The sequence below is a fragment of the Tympanuchus pallidicinctus genome, unplaced genomic scaffold (assembly GCF_026119805.1).
Source record: "Tympanuchus pallidicinctus isolate F22 unplaced genomic scaffold, pur_lepc_1.0 scaffold6, whole genome shotgun sequence".
NCBI lineage: Eukaryota > Metazoa > Chordata > Aves > Galliformes > Phasianidae > Tympanuchus > Tympanuchus pallidicinctus.
Genome location: NW_026294780.1, coordinates 11749642 through 11769422, shown reverse-complemented (window position 1 = coordinate 11769422; position 19781 = coordinate 11749642). Strand labels below are relative to the sequence as shown.

The 19781-nt window shown below is 39.4% G+C and overlaps 1 protein-coding gene across 1 annotated transcript in view; it reads right to left on the bottom strand.

Annotated features, from left to right (window-relative positions):
- MRPS9 (mitochondrial ribosomal protein S9) overlaps positions 1-17508 on the bottom strand; it is a 33110-nt gene extending 15602 nt beyond the window's left edge. Inside the window, exons 1-5 of the mRNA XM_052705730.1 lie at positions 17364-17508; positions 11268-11447; positions 3236-3298; positions 3110-3140; positions 743-822 (exon numbers count right to left, since the gene is read on the bottom strand). Coding sequence (XP_052561690.1) covers positions 743-822; positions 3110-3140; positions 3236-3298; positions 11268-11447; positions 17364-17432 — 423 coding nt within the window. The 5' untranslated portion in view covers positions 17433-17508. The remainder of the gene's footprint in view (positions 1-742; positions 823-3109; positions 3141-3235; positions 3299-11267; positions 11448-17363) is intronic.
- Positions 17509-19781: the final 2273 nt, after the last annotated feature.

The window sequence follows — 19781 nt, the reverse complement described above, 5'->3', positions numbered from 1 at the left end:
CAGCATTTCTTTCATCTTCTCTAAGTACACATAAGAAACAGGCACATCTTTATAAACTCTTCTAAACAGACAGATAATGTTTGCCCTACTGATGGTCACAGATATGAAGTGCCTAATCATAACCCACGTTAGGACTTGGGGCCTTGTTATGTTCAGATAAAGCTTCTATCGTAAAGGTAAACAGATGCAGATCTTTTACTCCTGGAACCATGCTAATCAGAAAAAAGCCTCAAGTTTGCATGAATGAAACAGTCTCAAAAAAATCAATTAAGCAGTTTAAATGCAAATTTTCTTCACACTAAATGTCAGCACAAATAACGTTTCCTCTAGCTTTGCCCTTCAAGGGAAAAAAAACAATTTTTTTTGTTTCCAATTTTATCCCACAATGATTTCTCTAGGACTAGCTGTTTTTGTTGTCTGCGCATTCTCCACTACTAACCTTATGCTACTCAGTGGGCACAGCCTACAAGAAAGCGTTCAGACTATTCAGATGCAGATCTCAGCCAAGATTGAAAAATAAATCAAAAATTAAGCAGCAACTGTTACGTACTCTATTCTCCTAAGCGTGACATTAAAACGCTCCTAATAACAGACATTATGACAAAAATATACATTGCATCTATCTTCAGTGGTTATATGGCCTCCTGTGAAAATAAAGTAGGAGCTCCTGACGTGCATCTGCAGAATAACACGTACTTGACTTGCAACTAACATTATTTACTATAGATTATGATGTACTTACATGCATTAATGAGTAATACGATTGCTTGCCAGTGTAAAAGAGAAAGTGAAATGGACGGCCATCTTCTCCCCACTGGATTTCTAATGAAAAGCATGGTTAGACAAGAAAGTAATACACACACACTAAAAAAAACCCTTTGTATTTAATTGCAGTTATAAACCTCTTTCGTAATACTGATTACCTTTTTAAGTATCAGAGAGCAAAGACATTTCATAAGTATTCAAATTGTCTGGAAATGCAGTGATTTAGACTACCTTGTTAAAAAGCAATCTCTAGCTGTAATTATAGTGATGTAATATAATACTTCTAAGTATCTCTTTTAATGTGAAGAAATTTCACATGTATGCCTTAAAAAAACTTCAACAGACTGTACTGTTGGCATTACAGATGCAAGTATTCACTTCAGAAATAAGTAAAAATTAAGAGAATTGAAATCCACATAATGCCTGTAAAAGACTAAAGATCAACTGCCCTGGAAAACAATGCTTTAAATGCAGAGCACATTGTTTATTAGCACAACATATCTAAATCAAACCAAGTATTCGTACAATTATTTCTTGCAGGTAACACACTTAACTTCAGAACTTAGGAGATTTTAAGATTTGTTCATGTTGATGCCTTTGGGCTATATTAAAACAGAAGACTGATGCTATAGTTTACATAATTAGTACAGGAACAAAACATTAAATTCAGCACATCCAGTTTATTTTTGTCCATTAAAAAAAGGCTATTTAAAGACACGAATTTCAATCTAAGAAAAAATAACAGATTACCAAATGTAAGCGTCTTAACATGACACCCATCTCTTCCAAATAAAGAAAACTAACAAAAATAAATACCTGTCAGCTTTTTAAAAACTGAACTGCAAAGAAATTTCCAGCCATTTTATCCAGTAAAGTTCACAGGAAGCAATCTATAAGCTACAAAGATAAGACTCCATGAACCTGTCTTGGATAGGTAATATTGAATAAGGATTCGAACATTAAGTAGGAATACAACAGAAGTGCAATGCAAAGGTGCAAATTTTACAAAGATAGAAAAAATAAAGGGGTCTTTTACCCACACATACTACTAGGGAACGTATGAATTTCCATTAATGTGGCTATGAAGGCATATTTAGTAGAAATGACTATCCAGGACACATTCTGAAGGATCAATTTATGGCTTTGTACTTAAAATTCTTAATGACACAATGGACAGACAGTCAGGCAACACTGCCTTTAAAAAAAGTATATTGAAAAGTGCTATTTTTGAGACATGTAGATTCATATTAATTAGCTCATACACTTCTTAGGGCAGACTTAGCAACTCAATGAATTCTTTGGCCCTGAAAGAACACAGTAGTAGCTTAGTTCTGCCATAAACAACTCCTGGATTTTAAAATAGCATATTAACAGTCTTATCCTTTTGCCTTCTACTTTGTATTTCATGTAAGGGGTTAGTTAGATATTAATGCATGATATCATTTGATAGCTGACATCCCACGACTTTTGGCAAAGTGACACCTTTCTAGAAGGCACACAAAGCATCAAGAACCTACTGACTCCAGGTACAGTAAAAGGAAGGAAAGAAAACGCTAGGATTTTGCTGGTACTCAGAAATATCTATTTATCTATATATCTGTGACTTAATAGTTCAGTGCATAAAGAATTCCATACCTGTGCTACTAGTTCATTTTAAATGTCAGGAAAATAAAACGAACAGCAATATCTTTTAAGTATTCTTTATAAAATTAATTTGGTGATTTCAATCAGGTTCTCACCAAGCAACATGCTGCCATGTCACTGATACAAACAAGACTTCCTAAGGTGCCTCAGGAAGGAAAACCAAAGAACATGGATTAAATGCGGAGTTATGGCTTTCAGGTAAAAAATAGGACATAATGGGGTGAGTTTACCCTCACACCACTCTCTGTTCTCTCAAATGACAATTACAAGGCTTAATTTTTCTGTTTTTACAGCACCAAAGTCAGTAAGAAAGCCTATGGTTTAAAATAGCAGTAACTAATATTTTATGGATGTGACAGACAGCACTGTCAAAAAAAGCTACTGAATACAACAAAAGCTTTTCCTGTAACTTCAGTGGTCTCTGCAAGTCATTCTACATACTGTTTATTTTTAAACAGAGAAAAACATTTATCTGTGGTCAGTTCACAAGTGCTTAGGACCAGAATCCAGAAGTTTTTTGGTTTTTTATACCAAAAAGCTCTCATACTAGATCAGCTTTTGCACTGCTCGTTAGTAACTCCCCCCCTCTCCCAAACACACTCATTGTTCCTCACCAGAATAAATCTATGAAAGGCATTTTAAAGACACAACAAACCTGTAATACTTATAAGTAAGTAAATACAGAATCATGAACACTTACTCCTCTGTTCTGGAAAAATTTCGTTGGGATGCTGCAAATAAATAAATAAACCAGTATCATCAAAAGGAAAAGAGTTATTTGAAATACCATGCTACAGTTATTCAAAAAGGCAACAAAAAATCCTACCTTCATCATTGGTCTGGCTCGTTTGTCGAATAAGCCCGAAGGAAAGAGATAGGCAATAGCTCTCTGAAAACAGAGATCACATATGTAATTTTTCCATAAAAGCAGCATCAAAACACTACTTAGGTTCTTTGTTGTAGATAAAATAGAAGCACTGCACACATATAAGCACATCAGTAACAAAGATTACCGCGTGTCTGCTGTGCTGAAAAAAAATTTCCTCAGAAATCCTCGGGAAAAGTAAAATCTCATTGTGACAGTTGCAATCTAATACATCAGAATGAGTGAATCTTCTTCTGCAAAGTTTTGGTTTTTGCAATACACATTTGTCATTGCTTACCAGAACTATTCAAGTGCAAAGTCCACCTTTCTAACAAGTAGATGTAACGCTGTTATCCTAAAGCTTGGAATGCTGCAATTACAGGAAAATAAATACAGGAAATCAAAACAAACGCAGGAAACTAAAACATTTAATTCATCTTTCTGAAACATAACTTTACATAATTTAATAAAGCATTTCATTGAATGTTGCATTTTCAAACCACTGTGAATCACTGCAACCTTTGCTGAAATTGAAATAACAGTGCAGAGAAGGCAGACTCCCCAAGCCCTTTTTCCTTTTTTTTGAAAGGTTAATTATCTCACCTTAAAGATACCTAAGGGTTTGCTGTAACAATTTAGAAAATTATATCATGCACTTGCAAACTACCTCGGTTCTTATTAATAACAGCACAAGATGCATCATTTGCTTTTACTTCACTAACATTCTGTGATTCCTGTGATACATAGTCATGATTATTTGCCTCCAATAAAATTACAAATCATTCTGGTAAAATGGAAAGCAAAGCAGGGTTAAGTCCAACAGGATGTATCTGTTCAACATCGTCTTGCCATCCCTATTCAATGCAACTGAAACATACGTGTGCATTTTTGCTTTATTTACAGAAAGGCTGGAGTTGGAAGAGACCTCTGGAGGTCAACTGGTCCAACCCCAGCTCAAGCAGGGCCACTCAGAGGAGGCTGCCCAGAGCCACGTCCAGGTGGCTTTAGAAGATCTCCAAGGAAGGAAAACTTATTAAACATGACAGCTGCTTACTTCCATTTGTTTTGAAAAATAAAAAGGCAAAGCTAACCATCAGAACCCCCCAGATGCAGGGCTCTGGCAAGCATGACAAACTTCATACAGTGGGTAGCAGAACTTGAGATAGAAGTCTTTTGTTTGATAACATGGACTGAATAAATCTCTGGCTGTAGCCTCATTTATATATTGGTTAGGCAGTAAGGAAAAGTAGAATTACAATTGAATCTTATCCTAAGAAGAATGTCCATTAGGCAACCTAAGGGCTATTATTTGCTGATAATTTTTTCCACGGATATGGAGCAGTTTGTCAGTGCTTCAACGGATTTAATACGCACAGAGTGTAAAAGGACCTAACCTATTACTTTCATTAATCCCCTACTGGTATTCTGAACAGAAATTTTGAGAATTCCGAAGCAAACAAAAGGCTTAACTTGATTTTATGAAATGGTAATTTTGTTTCTCTTAGTGACTACTGTATTCCCATTTGTTAGTCAATGGGCATTTTATGCATACACACAGTAGGTGAACACCTATTTATGAACAAATGGGGATTAATTATGATGACAATAGAGAAATCCGCTGTGAGCCAAATGATGTTAAACAAACACATTATATAATATATTAAAAGAATCGATTACAGGATTCTGAGACTGACTGTGTATTTAAGAGGTAGACTTTATACAAGCGTCTGTATTACAGAATCCCAATCAAAACAGTTACTGTAACTACAGCGCCTTAATAAAAGCTTTATAACAATCCACCATTTATAAGGAAGAGCGAATGTCATCTGAGATATATTATGTCTTGAAAATGTAGCTTACATTGCAAGTGTATAATCACGTCTTTCAGGCTAAACCATAAACAAACCCTGCATTAAGTAATCTTAACACCTACTTTCATCTCTCCCCACAAATAGCCAAGGAACAATTTTTCTACTTTGCAGATTCCCCGTTTTGTTGTTGCTGTTTTTCCCTGTCAGAATGAAGAGTCTTACTGCATTCTCCCCTTTAATGGAAATTTAATCAAGGAGAGATATCTGTCTTTACAAACTGTTAGGAACTCTACTGGGATGCAAAAGACTCCAGATGAAGTCTTGTTGTCCTTTATTCAGAGGAGTCTCTTGTTGTTAAATATCTGCATCCTCAATTTTTACTGAATTTGACCAAGAACAGCTTTCCTTAGGCCGCCATTTCAGGTAGGTAATGTGCATTAATCCCACTCCAACCCCAACAGATTCTGGGCTGCTACTTCAAATCTGTTACACCATACTGTCGTCATTTTCTAGGGAAATAAAACAATCTCTGCAGTCATGCTCTCAAAACACGGCAGCTCACAATTAACACTCTACTATTAAGATGGTTTACTTCCGATATTTCTTACACCACGTTGATAAACTTAACATTTTTTACCAAAGGAAAGGAATGCTGCTTTATCAGCACTTGTGGAGATACCAGATGATTCAGGATACTGCTATAGGACCACAATGTATTTTCCTTCCAACCTGAATTCAAGCCAGTAGGCATAATGAGAACAAGGCTCTATCCATATTAAAAAGAAATTTGTACCTGGCAGACCTTCAAACAAATTACATGCAAAAGAATTTATTAAATAAGCTGCCCAGCACTGTATGTATGTGTTTTGCAAATTCAGTGTATCTGTTCCACCTTCATCTTCCCCCTTTATTGTGTACGTTGCATGTGCTGACTCCTGATTCTTTCTACCTTTTCTGCCTGCAAGCCAAAGTTTTGCTCACTATCTAAAAGTCAGAGATCATAGCTTTGAGTTAAAGAGGTTCCACTGGGTCAGAAAAGACTGTTTTGTTCTTCTTACTTTTATTATTTTGTCACTAACTTGAGAAATTAAGAATTTGATACTTTAATCAGACAGAGCTGAAGGGAATTATAATGGGGTTGAACAGAGACAGTGAGCCAGTCCAATCTGTAAATTACCCATGTAGAGAAGAGAGCGGTTTGGCAGGGCAAATTCACCTTGCCCAAGTATCTATCCTCTTTGGCATGGAGGGCTGAAGAACACAGCACATTCTCATTTAAATAGTTTCAATAATCAGAATGCTGACTTGAGAAGTGACACTTCATGCCATAGCATTTTAACAGAAAGTCTCAACAGAAGCTTTCCGGCTTCTACTCCTCACAGGAGATCCACCATTCTTCTAAAACCTGGACTCTGCTGAAAGTCTCCAGGCCTTGAACCACGTTACTTAAGCCCTGAGCTTCACCATTTCTCAAACTTACATGTTTGCTGAATGACTCTTTAACGATATTAGCAATATTCTTTAAAAGTTTTCAGCACCTAATATTGAGAATTTCCAGTTAAGTTGAAAAAAAGTATTCTAGCTTCAACTACGTTAAAAAAAAATACAAATCCAGTACTTCTGGTAAGGACAACACTGGACATCATGTTCTTGCAGCAAATGAAAGTTCAGAAACATATTTGGTTCTGAGTAACGTTTCTGACATTTCACATATGTTAATATTCACTTATTTCTCACAATCAGAGTTGCTAAAATTTGAAGGTTACTTGGAAATCAGATGCTCTGAGCCATTTTGAAACACAGTTAAATATCACTTTTTTTTTTTTTTTTTAACCCATTAGTGAAGTCTCGACTCATTGAAAGAAACTACACCCTCTAAGGAATGAAGCTTGCACTTGTATAACGTTTTCATTGTGAAGAATCTTTCTGGTACTTTTGCAACAACATACATGCAACTGAATATACTTAGGAAGAAGTGTCTGTTTTAGTCTAAAATTCTTCCAGCTGTCTCCATCACAACAACCTACTAGGTCATATGGCAGACAGCAGAAGAAAATTAACACATTTCTAGCCTTCAAGTTTTACTAACTTATGGGGAAAGTTCCTGATGAACTCGTATCTCAGAGAGCATTTAGTGATTGCACAGAAATGAATAATAAAAATACTGACATATCATATAAATGGGTCAAGGAGATTAAGATGCTTTTCTTATATTAATCTTACTTAGGTTTCTGGTCTTTAAAGTGGAATATCACAGAACTGACAGTGGAAAATGAAAGTGGGCTGTTTACTATAATCGCAAGGAAGTTAAATCAAAAATAAAAGGATTACAGACTCAATCAGGGAAAAGCACTAGGTCAGGACTGCAATCTCTATTAATTAGGTATCCCAGCTGGGCAGTGGGTATGCAGCTGTTAACTTGATCAATGACGTACCTAAATGTCATCTCTACTGATTCGCTTATAAATTACCAGCAAGTGAGACTAATGTACAGGTGCTAATTTATTTAAACTGTTCTCTGCAGTTCTACATAGCTTTATAAACTGCATCTGGCACCTAATGTTAGCTGTCAGTTGCACTTAGACATGCCTGTCCTAACGACTCTGTTCATTAGAAATGAGCACAAATTATGAAATATTGTGAAAAATGATACATCAAATGGAATGGGCAAAGCAAATCAATTAGAGAAACCTCATACCACATATTCACACATAGGAGAATAAAACATCTCAGCTTCAGAGCGAGGTCTATAATACCAATTAAAAAGCAATTCGTAGACTTCTGCAGAGTTATACATCAATTTGCTGGATATTTTTTTTTCCCCTCCAGAAACAAAGTTGTAATGCACAGCTTAACTTTTCATTCCTAAATAAAAGCATCAGTAAGAGGCAATTCTGCTTCCACAACATCCAGGAGAAGGATTAACAAGTCAGTCAACTTATTTTCCGGTTTAAAACTTCACAAGGTTTAGCTTTTATTAAACTACACCTAAAACTCCAGTGAAGGACAGAATCTTACGATGCCTACTTTTGAACTACACAGCACAGCCTGATTAACAGTACAAGACATAGAGGTATGTAAGCACTCATCAGTAAGAATTATTACTGTTTAAAATGTAAAGCTTGGTAATTCTCCTGCCAGTGCTTAAGCAGCTTTTATATTTTTATAACAGTAATTTAATTATGCATAGCAGACACCATTATACACTAAGTATTTTCCAACACCTGATGTAATATGAAGAAATTAAATATGCACCACAGACACTTGGTATCACTAAACAAAACACTGCACTTTTGGATTCATTTCTTCATCTTTTCAGAAATAGTCTGCAAAGCAGTCACATACTTGCCACATGCACTGCATTTACTAATTATAGAGCTCAGTTAATTTTGTGCAAGTGACCAGTGCCGTAGATTCATACAGAAGAAATTGCTACCTATACATGCTCATTTTCCACTTTCAGTCTTGCTGCCTGACAGCCTTTCCTCTATCAAGAGAAGGAAAGTTAATGCACTTACCCGTAACCTCTCAGGCAAACTAACTAAACTATCAGGAGCAGCATCACAGTGAGCCACTGATATAATCTATCCAGATTTCAGTAAGACCTCTGACACTGTGCCCCAAACATCCTTCTTTCCAAATGGAATAAATATGGATTTGATGGGTGGGCTGTTCAATGGACAGGGAATAGGTTGTGAGGCTGTACCAAAAGAGTGGTGGAGAACGGCTCCATGTCTAGTTGGTAATTGGTGATGAGTGGTGTCCCTTGGGGGTCCGTACTGCAAGCAGTGCTTTTAAGATCTTCATCAGTGACACTGACAGTGGATCAAGTGCACCGTCAGCAAGTTTGCAGAAAATACCAAGCTGTGTGGTGTGGTCAACACACCAGAGGGATGTCCCATGCCATTCAGAGGGACCTAGACAAATACAAGCAGTGGGCCCAGGTGAACCTCATGAGGTTCAATATACCCAAGTGTAAGGTCTTGCACATGGGTTGTAGCAACCCCTGCAATCACTACAAGCTGGGGGATGTAGGGATGGAACACAGCCTTGACAAGAATGACCTGGAGGTACAGGTGAACAGCAAGCTGTACATGAGCCAGTAATGTACCTTCACAGCCCAGAAAGCCAAATGTATCCTGGGCTGCATCAAAAGAAGTGTGGCCAGTAGGCTGAGGGGGGTATCCCTCTATTCTGTGCTGATGAGGCCTCACCTGGAGTACTGCATCCTGATATGGAGTCCTCAGTACAGGAGAGATGTGGACCTGTTGGATTGTGTCCAGAGGAGGGACACAAAAATGATCTGAGGAATGGAACACCTTCCCTTCAAGGACAGCCTGCGAGAGCTGGGGCTGCTCAACCTGCAGAAGGCGGCTCTGGAGAGACCTGAGAGCAGCCTTTCAGTACCTAAAGGGAGGCTATAAGAAAGAAAGGTACAGACTCTTAAGCAGGGTCTCTTGTGATGGAACAAGGGGGAGTCATTTGAAACTGAAGAAGGGAAGTTTAGATTGCTCATAAGGAATAAGCTCTTTTTTTTTTTATATAATAAGAGTGGTGAGGCATTGGCACCAATTGTCTGGAAAGGTAGTGGAAGCCCCATCCTTGGAGACATTCAAGGTAAGGCTGGACAGGCTCTGAGCAACCTGATCTATCTGCAGGTATTTCTGTCCACTGCAGGAGAGCTGGACTAGATGACATTTATAGGTCTCTTCCAACTCTAAAGACTCTATGATACTGTAGTAGAGTGAGAGGCCTTTGTAGTGGCAGATTTGCACATGAATACTCTTTAAGTACTTTCCTGTAACATAAGCATCATTAAAGGTAGGAAAAAAAAAAATCAGAAAAATGCAGGGAAAGGAAATTCTGCAACCTGCTGAAAAGCAAGAAAGCCAGTGTAAAGCAGCACACTACTACTACTAATCCAAATGCCTCCTTCATTAATTATCTTCACTGTTGATAGGACATTAACTATCGTTAAGGTAGTTAAGTCCTTACTCATAAAGCTTGATTTCCTATGATATCTGACTTGAAGACAAGTTTCCCTTATGAATTTTCTGATACCTGATGAGACTCAAGTCTCACTTCAACCTTTTTCTCAGCAGGCCATTAAACTTCATTCTTTTCTACTTTGTCATCTATTCTCAGAGAAATTTTAAGAACTTCATTTTGAAGCCTCTCTGTCACAAGCAGTTGAAATCACCCTGCATCACCACCTACAGGTGTAGTTCTTCCTTGGCAAAAGCAGGCTATCAAGACCTCTTACACGGAAACAGCTATGCTAACAGAATTTGCCACAGAAAGGTGACAAAACCATGCGAGCAAAACAATCCCCTTCCCCCCAAAAAAACAAAACCACATAATACCTCTTCCAGCACACACACTGGGGCACCACTGATATACTGTGCTGCCACGGCTTTAGTAATAGTGTTGCTGCTGTGCAGAAAAAGCAGCACGCAGCTTCACCTACGACAGAATGTCACCAAATGACATTTCTCTTCACTACCTCTGATGTGTGGTAAAATAAGATAGAAATGATGGAAGTGAAGTCCTAGTTGGATGTCAATTTTTATTTATTTATGTGAAAGACAGCGTATCTATACATAAGTTAAATGGCACAGAGAAAGAAGAGGCCACCCACCTATCAGCTGTCAGAGAGAATGGCAATAAAATAATATGTTTTGAGATACTAATATGAGCCCTGGATGCAGGTCTTTATTAGAATCTCTAAGCTAAACCAGGGGGTTACTTGTAAAACATCCTATAAGACTTAATTGGCATTACCAGCAACCAGAGTATCACACAAGAAAACCCAACTTAAATATACACAGCAGGTCAAATTGTGGTTAAATGTTCCAAAGAGCTACACAAACCTTTGCAGGGCTTCTTATAACCTCGGATCAAGGGGATTATCCATTAGTACTTTTAAAAAGAACCCACTGTGCTTTAGCAAGATATGGTACACACAGCTCTATACTGTGATGTCTGACCTCACACGGTAGCATGAGTAGAATCTCTATTCACAGTCACAGTTGCAATGTTTGCAACATACAGTAGTAGCCCTTCTTATTTTGACAGTTTGATTAAAAATCACAGAGAGCTGAGGGGCTCATGCTGAAGTAAAGTGCTTTCAATATCTGAAACTCTACAGTAAATTACTTCTCCAACAGAGCAACCGCACTTACATCAATATCCTCTTGGGTAAAAGTTTCTGGATCCTCTCCCATCATGTTGGCTAAATGTCTCTTTCCTAGGTCGAACTCTTCAATTTGTTTCTTAATAAATGCCTCCGTGTATTTTTCAGGTCCTGAGGTTGCTACGTTTTTCCTCCATGCAGCTGTGGTGGTATAGATTAGCCTCAATGTCTAACAAAAACAGAAAAGAAGTGAGATTTATTTTCATATTTTTAGCATCGTGAGTTTTAAATAAAATCAACAGTGAAACAAGTCATGCTTACTGCTTACTTATAACAGGACCCAACACACTACTGTAATAAACTAGCAAATGCAGTTACAGTCACAAAACCATTTTCTTTCAATTGTTTAATGCCTATGAACAGAAAAACCTTCTAAAAGTTGAACATTTTCACACATCACTATCAATTTGGACAACCACTTTTCCTCTTACTGAAAATATCTGTATTTTTGCACCTGCCTTTTAAGTTTGTCTGTTCGGGTGGTTTTTTTTTGTGGTTTTTTTTGTGGTTTTTTTTTTGTTTTTTTTTTTTGTTGTTGTTGTTGTTGTTGTTGTTGTTGTTGTTGTTGTTTTTAATTTAGTCAGATTTTTCTGATGGAAAGAAAAGTAGTATTACATATTGGGAACATCCAGCAAAAGCAAAACACAGCATTGATCAAAAGATGCAGTCTTCATTTGCACATACATCTATCAGCACATAAGCAGGTTCTGCATTCACCTAACGGCACTCCATAACAACATATGAAAAGAATCTACAGGGCAGCCCTCTAACAGCTTTTGGAAACATGTTGGTTACCCTGTGTCCTGTGGCACAGTGACAACCACTGCTAGATGTTTGGGAAAAGTATGAATTACTCCTTCTTTGCTCAGTGCCAGAGGGTTCACTGCTTCTGGTGTAATGATGAGGAAACAAAGCAGGATGATTCTCAGCAGCAGCTACTACCAAGCATGGCTCCAGCTCAGGAATCAAAACTCCAGGGACACATATTTGTCTCCCACAAAGATTGACAGATAAGCTTTTCTTTTAATCAAGACAATCAGAAACTACGATGACTAATTTCAATTAAGCCTTCTGCCAGAGGAACAGGAGTTTCATTGACAAGGCTGCAATGTTCCAGTTTCAGCTTAGTGCCAGTAGCGTGCATTATTTTGTTAATGCCAGCTTTGGAGAGACAAAGTTCTCTGCAGCTCTATGGCTCTGGCAGAATACTGAAATTTCTGTGCCCTGCCAAAGAGTAGGGAGCTCTCTGCTAAGCTAGTGCCAGAGATCCTAAAATGGCTCTCCTGAGTGCCAAAGCTAACAGGAGGTGGTTGAAGTGGAAAAAAGAAGACTCTTCTTTACCTTAACCTTCTTTACCTTTACCTTCTTTATCTTTACCCTTCTTTACCTTAATTTCTTTCAGCAAGTAATTAAACTGTCCCCACTTCTGATGCTGCAGCCTCAGTCTACCTTTCATGAAACACTAAAACCCAAACACTCATAACAAAGTGAATTAGTAGCCTTATTATGAGGAACAGAATAAACCTAGCAACCAAAACAACTAAACATCCTCTCAGTCACAGAAACAGCCTTCTATAAATCACAGCTTGGATTTATTGGACACGCTGACCATTTTGACTGATTTGATCATTCCAAATTAAGCTAATATAAGCAGCTTAAAACGTTTTCTTCCTAAAACTAATATGAATACAGTAGCAATCTTCAAGCCTGGGTACAACCACAAAGACATAAACACACATAAATGTGCACTGGCCACAGAAGGTTTAAAAACAGCTCCATGGCAGAGTGCTGTTGCCTTATTTTCTCCATGGTTTAGAAGCACCATATACAATGCCACATATATATGCATACATATTTATGTATAAATATTTTAAATATACATCTTCCATCTACAAGGCTCTGATGACATCCTAAGAAAGCAATAAGGTTTCTCTGCATATTACCTACTCTTCTCCTACTCACTCCTCAGGAAAGAATTCAATTCATCCTCTTACTTGTTGTAATAGTAATTAATTACTTGTAATTCTTGTTAATGAACACATGATTCCATATTACTCAGCCCAAAATTGCTTTCTCCCTACTATGCTTTAAACAGGACTCTTTAAAAAGACTGCTTTCATCTTATTCCTGTCAATTTCTATTGTAATTTTCTCATTTTTGTCCTCCTTCCCTCAAGCTACTCATATTCTTCCCTAGTTTCAATTCATCACTAATCAAAAGTCCCTGGACATACAAACTGTTCATAATTAGAAAACAGCCTCTTATGCAAATCAGTATCTATTGTATTGGGAACCTCTTCTGGGATAAGAGCACTATTTCATGGGCAATACAGGCAAGAACTGCAAAGTAGCACCAGATGCTCCTGGCATTTCTGTAAAAAAAAAACAAAACAAAACACTCCTCAACTTTCCAGAGGAAACTATAGAGTTTTACATTTACTTGTCACACATTTCATGGAGCATTACTGCAGACAGCAACCTCACCACTTTTAAATAATATAGGTTACTGCCAGTACTCCTGAATTAGTAGGCAATTCTAGCAGAGTAGGAGAGAATGGAAAACCTTTACTTTTGGACACATCTCCTGATCGACTTCTCCCCAAACAACCCAGCATTCAGACAGTTTCACAAATCCCTATTTTCCTGGGAGACAGTAAACACACAGAAAAATCAGCTTATGTAAAATCTGCTTTCAAAAAAAAAAAAAAAAAAAAAAAAAAAAAAATCCACAATAAAAAACAATTTTCAGACAACTCCAAGTTGATCACCCTAAGAGATGTAACCAGGAGTTGTTGTTCGTTTGTTTTTATTTCCAGGGGGGTTGGTTTGGTTGGTTTGTTATTTTTTAACTACTGTCCCATGAATTTGACTTCACTGGTGAGTGTGATGAACAGGACTAGGGAAGTCATCCTGCCCCTGGACTTGGCACTGGTGAGGCCTCACCTCCAGTACTGCATTTGGTTTTGGACAGCTCAGTACAGAAAGGACTCTGAGGTGCGGGAGCAGGTCCAAAGAAGGGCAACAAAGCTGATGAGTGGGTTGGAGAATATGGCCTATGAGGAGAGACTGAAAGAACTGGGGCTGTTCAGTCTGGAGAAGAGGAGGCTGAGGGGAGACCTTATTGCTCTCTTCCAGCATCTGAAAGGTCCTTACAGCAAAAGCAGAGCTGGTCTCTTCCCACTGGTGACAGGACGAGGGGAAATGGCCTTATGTTGAGCCAGGGTAAATTTAGGTTGGATATCAGGAAACACTTCTTTACAGAAAGGGTTGTGAAGCACTGGAATTGGCTCCCCAGGGAGGTGGTTGAGTCACCATCCCTGAATGTATTTAAAAACTGTTTGGATGTGGTGCTCAGGGACATGATTTAGTGGAGGGTTGTTAGAGTCAGGGTAGTATGGTTCGGTTGTGGTTGGACTCCATGATCTTTAAGGTCTTTTCCAACCTGAGTGATTCCATGATTCTATGTTAAGGGCAAAGAAAAAAGGGCTACAAAGATTATCAGAGGCTTAGAGCATCTGCCTTACGAGGAATGGCTGAGAGACCTGGGATAGAAGGCATCCTACTGACGCTTATAAATATCTAAAGGGCAGGTACCAAGTGGACGAGGCCAGGCTCTACCTTGTGGTGCCCAGCAACCAAACAAGGGACAATGGGCAGAAACCAGAACACAGGAGATTCCATCTGAACACGAGAATAAATGTCTTGGGGTTTGACAGATGCACAGTTAGAGCTGTATAACCACAACACTATGCAGGAGTAGAGCTGCCCTGCGTCCACTGCTCCAGCTATTGGTAGCATAGTCAAGCAAGATGCAAACAGCAGTCCTTCAGTCAGTTTTGCACAAAACAAAGCATGCAATATGTAGTTATCATACAGAATGGGTATGTGAGCTTTTTGCTATCAAGTGTGATGTTTTACAAAGTGTTTTAATTCATTTAGTTAAATGACATTTACAAAGTCTCAGATTCCAGTTGGCCTACAAATTAAATAGATAAATCAGTATCAGGTTTGTGTTTTAATAAGCATTTTGTGAAACACATCAGGAAGTATCACAAGACATCATTAAACACGCTGAAGTAATTTTATATTACTTTAATAAAAGACTTGCCAAAGTATTTAATCAGAGGAAACTTCTCCCTAATTGAATTCTCTCTTCAAAGTAACTAAAACCACATCTCTCTCACCCACTGAATCTACTTCTTTTGCTTATTTGACCAAATCTATGTATTAGGCTTTGCTTGTACTGTATATTATAAAATAAATGTATTTGTATTTATATATTTATATATATATTGTATTTATATATATTTATATAATATGTATTATTAAAATATATGTATAAAATAAATGTAGAGATACAGGGTAAATATCAAACCTGCGTAATGGGGGCAAAGATTTAGATCTAGTGGATTTCAGGTATAAACTATAACATACCAGTAGGCTTTTCAACTCTATCTCTGCTAGCAACTGCACAGAAAGCTATTCCATTCTTAGCATGCAGCTACAAAATCTCCCAAAATACTGAGGCCAATATGCTATGACAAACCATTTCTCAAGCACAGTTTGATAAGCAGCCTAACATCCATAGTGCTACAACCAATGTCTGCTTTGTGCCCAGCCATTTCTTGAAGCCAGACCGTGCTGGAGATTTGTTCTTAATACACACAGAGTCACCCATTCTGGTTTTACGTTCTCCGCTGGCAGGACAAAGTGGTATCATATTTCTGATATGAGTACATACACGAACCACAGAAATTCATACACAGTACCAGACCCGATCAAAAGCAAGAGCCCACATGGTATTCTGAACTCTTCTACTAAGAAAAAAAGAAACCCTACACAACCACAACAGCAATGATAGAAACAAAGAAAGACCATTTTTCAGTATAGATTCTTGATAGTGTTCACTGGAATTTTTTTGAGTTCCATGAGGTGCTTTCTGTACTCACGTAAATGCTTCACACTCTGAACATCCTCATCAAACTGTTCTTTAGATTAACAGCATAAGAATCTTTCAAACTGCCTGTGCCCCATGTCTCCTTAGTTCCTTTTGCACCCTTTAGGTCAGATATTTGCAAACAGGATGATAAGTTTATAGCTGTGAGCTCAGGTAGAGATCCCACCTTTGGCAGAGAGAATTAGACAGGTCATCAGTGAAGACCCCTGCCAGCCCTGTCTTCTACAGTCACTTCTTCAAGACTATTTCTCAGCTCACAGGTGCCTGCCCAGAAATGCCACACCGCTGTCAGTCATAACTGTGGCGTAGGATAACCAAAACCAGGCAAACTCCTCCAAATGCTCTATGCACTATGATCAAGCACTAGGACTTTTTCAGCTTTTTTCTCAGTCCTTGGGCAACTTCAGTGTATTTCTGCCTGCTGCACAAGGAACCACCCAGGTCTTCATTCCTAATACATAAAGCTCATCTGCAATTCAGCAGTATTAAATAGTTCCAATTGCTCCCTCCAGCATTACCTCTTATTTACTTACTGCATCTCTTTCTTGCTACTCAGGGTTTCGCTCAGTCACCGAACAGATCCTCAGCTCACACAGTTTGTCGCTTGGGACTGTTAGCAGACTGCCTTTGAACAAATTTGTTGGCCACTGCTGGAATGCATATATCCAACAGTGCTGCAACACCACAGCTGCCCGCTGCACTGACAGCAGCTGAAAGACAGCATCTACCAGAACAGGTGGTTGGTTCCGCTCAAATAGGAGCAACCTCATTTCTGGAAAGCAATTTCCTCCACACTGCGGGGATTCGGAGATTCCATAACCATTCACCCGCTTACCAAACGTAATATCGTTTGTTAATTACCCGCAACTCTCACACTGCTCTGTTTTTGTGGATGGCTGTGGGCTACAGCCCGGCCCTGCTACTTCTGTCCCCACACACGCTACACCGAGCCTCCCCTGCACTTTTAACTTCACGACGAAAACCAAACGCAGCCCGGCGGAAGCGGCTGCACTGCAACCAACCCCTGCAGCTCCCGAGCCTCTCAGCGGGGCGAACGCTTTCAGGATCCCGCGCGGCTCAAGCTTCCCGCTCCCCTTCGGCCGCCACGCAGCGCCCGGGCGGCTCTCACCTGGGCGCTGGGCCCGCCCGACGCCAAACTCCATCGGCCGCCCAGTCGCAACACGCGCCCCGCCGCCATACCGGCCGCCGGGAGACAGGACGGCCCGGTGCGCCGCAGCCCACAGCAGGCCCCAGAGCCGGCGATTGGCGGGAAGGATGAGGCGGGGCTGCGTCTGCGCGCTGTTTCGCGCCGTGAGCGGGCGGTGCTGAGGAGCGCTGAGAGGAAGATGGGGGGTGGGGCTTTGGGTGTGCGGTGCTTGTTGTGTGTGCGGCTGGAGTGTGCTCAGCTCTGGGTTCTGCTCTCTGTGACAGCGACAGGGCCCGAGGGAACAGCATGGAGCTGACAGAGGAGGGGCAGCTGGGGGTTAGGAAATGGTTTATGGTTCGTTTAACCCTTAAGGTTGTGACTGGGTCAATGGCAGGCAGCGGGTGCACGTGTTCCGTGAGATGGACATCATCAGATTCCTGGTGGAGCAGGCGGTGCTGAAAGTTGTAGCAGGTCTGGTGCAACCCTACTGCTCATGGAAACTGTAGCCAAAGGTTTTATTTCAACATATCCATGGGGTACATATGTATGCACCTCCGAGTGATTGGATTTTGGTGGTTGTGTTTTATGCCACAGGAAAAGTGGAAATGAATTAAAATCCTTATTAAAAAAAAAAAAGAAAAGAAAAAGCTATTTTCTAGATTTTCGCACTTACTATTTGAGAGGGTGTTCTGGAAGCAAATCCCAGCTTTTCCAGGTTTGTTTTTTCATATTCACTGGCAGCTTTTGCATCCTCCTACTCGATTGTAAGTATGATTTCTTCCCAGGGATTTAAAAGAGAGTATAAGAAAACTGGCAGTGGGCAAGGGAAATTGCTCATGCAGGGAGGTCAAGGAGAAACCAACTGGAAAGGTGTATTTATTCCCTAGGTCACCAGCCATGAAAATGACAACTTCAGTATTTTTATTGACATGGATATGTATAAGCAACTACTAAGAATACTGAACCAAAGGGAAGCAGTGAAATGGCTCTCTTTCATGCACAGCTGACCAAGCACTGGGAACAGCAGCCAGCTCTCATTCACACAGTGCATATGGATTGCACTTGGTAAGCAGCTGTTTCTCCAAATGAGACTAAAATGAAGTTGGGTTGGGGTCACAGTCCTACTTGATCCCCTGAAGGATCTGAAGGGTAGAGTACTGCAGCCTTTTGAAGGTTCATAGCAAGTCTCATCTGCCACCTTTCTTGGCTCTGCTTGGGGATGGAGAAATTCCTCAGTCCTCACCTAGCTAAATAATCATCACCTCTCTGCCAGCTGCCTAGACGCAAAACACCACTGAAATGAACTGCTTTAATTCTCTACATGCAATTAATTGTCAGTAAAATCCAAAGAGTGCTGACGCCTATACAATATTGGCTACCTGTACTTTGTAGCTAGTTGATGTCAATCCAGCTCCCTCCTTACCTTAAGTCCACCTACTCCTATGCCTATGGGGAAATAAAACCAAATACTACTGCAGTCCAAGTAAAAAACACGCTTTCAAGCACATGAGAGTCTAGATATGGTTCATTGTTTTAGTCTGAGGTTGTAAAATTGTTCTCACAAATGAAAAACAATTCATTAGATGAAGAGACCTCAGTATACGTGGAGTCAAGTATTTAATGACAAGGACTGTGTTGTGTTTCTTTTGACTGGTCAAACCTTAGAAACTGCACCTTCAGTATAAGAAACTTTTGCAGAAATTGCTTTGAAATCCTTGAGTCAGGTATTTTTCCAACCATCCCACTGCTGCCAAGGAGCTTACCTGAACTTTTTGTTTGTGGAAGACACTTCTCCAGAAGTCCAGGTTACTGGTAAAGGTAATTATTGGTTATTGCTTGCGGTATTTTGAAGGAAATGGACTTTTGAGGTGGGCATGGCTTGTGTTCCAGAAGGATTCCTTCTGATATAAGGCTTGCCACTCCTAATCGGATGACATGAGTTTGTGTTTACTGACTCAAAATCAACTCTTAGCACCAGCCACTGAAAGATAAAAATGAAGTTGTGGAAGTTACTTATGTGCTCGACTCCTGCATTCCCAGCCCTCTGTCAAGTTTATTAAGACAGAGCTTAGGAGAAATGCAAGAAAACCATGTTTAATCTACTTACCCAAGACTAATTCCAAAGGGTTTCTCTATCTATCTCTATATTTAGTTGACATACTGTAGATGCTTACCTAATCCATGCAAACTATGCTGATGTTTTGCTAAGCCCTCTGTGAATCTTTAGTCTCTTTGTGTCATGAATGTCTTTCTGAGCCTGGATGGGCAATGCTCAACTCTGGGAATTTGTTCAAGTAGTGAACTTTATCATACCTTGTTGATTGTACTCTTACAATCATGCAACTGGTAACTGCTGCTTGCACAACATTAGCTAATTTTGTTTTGGGACTAGATAATGTG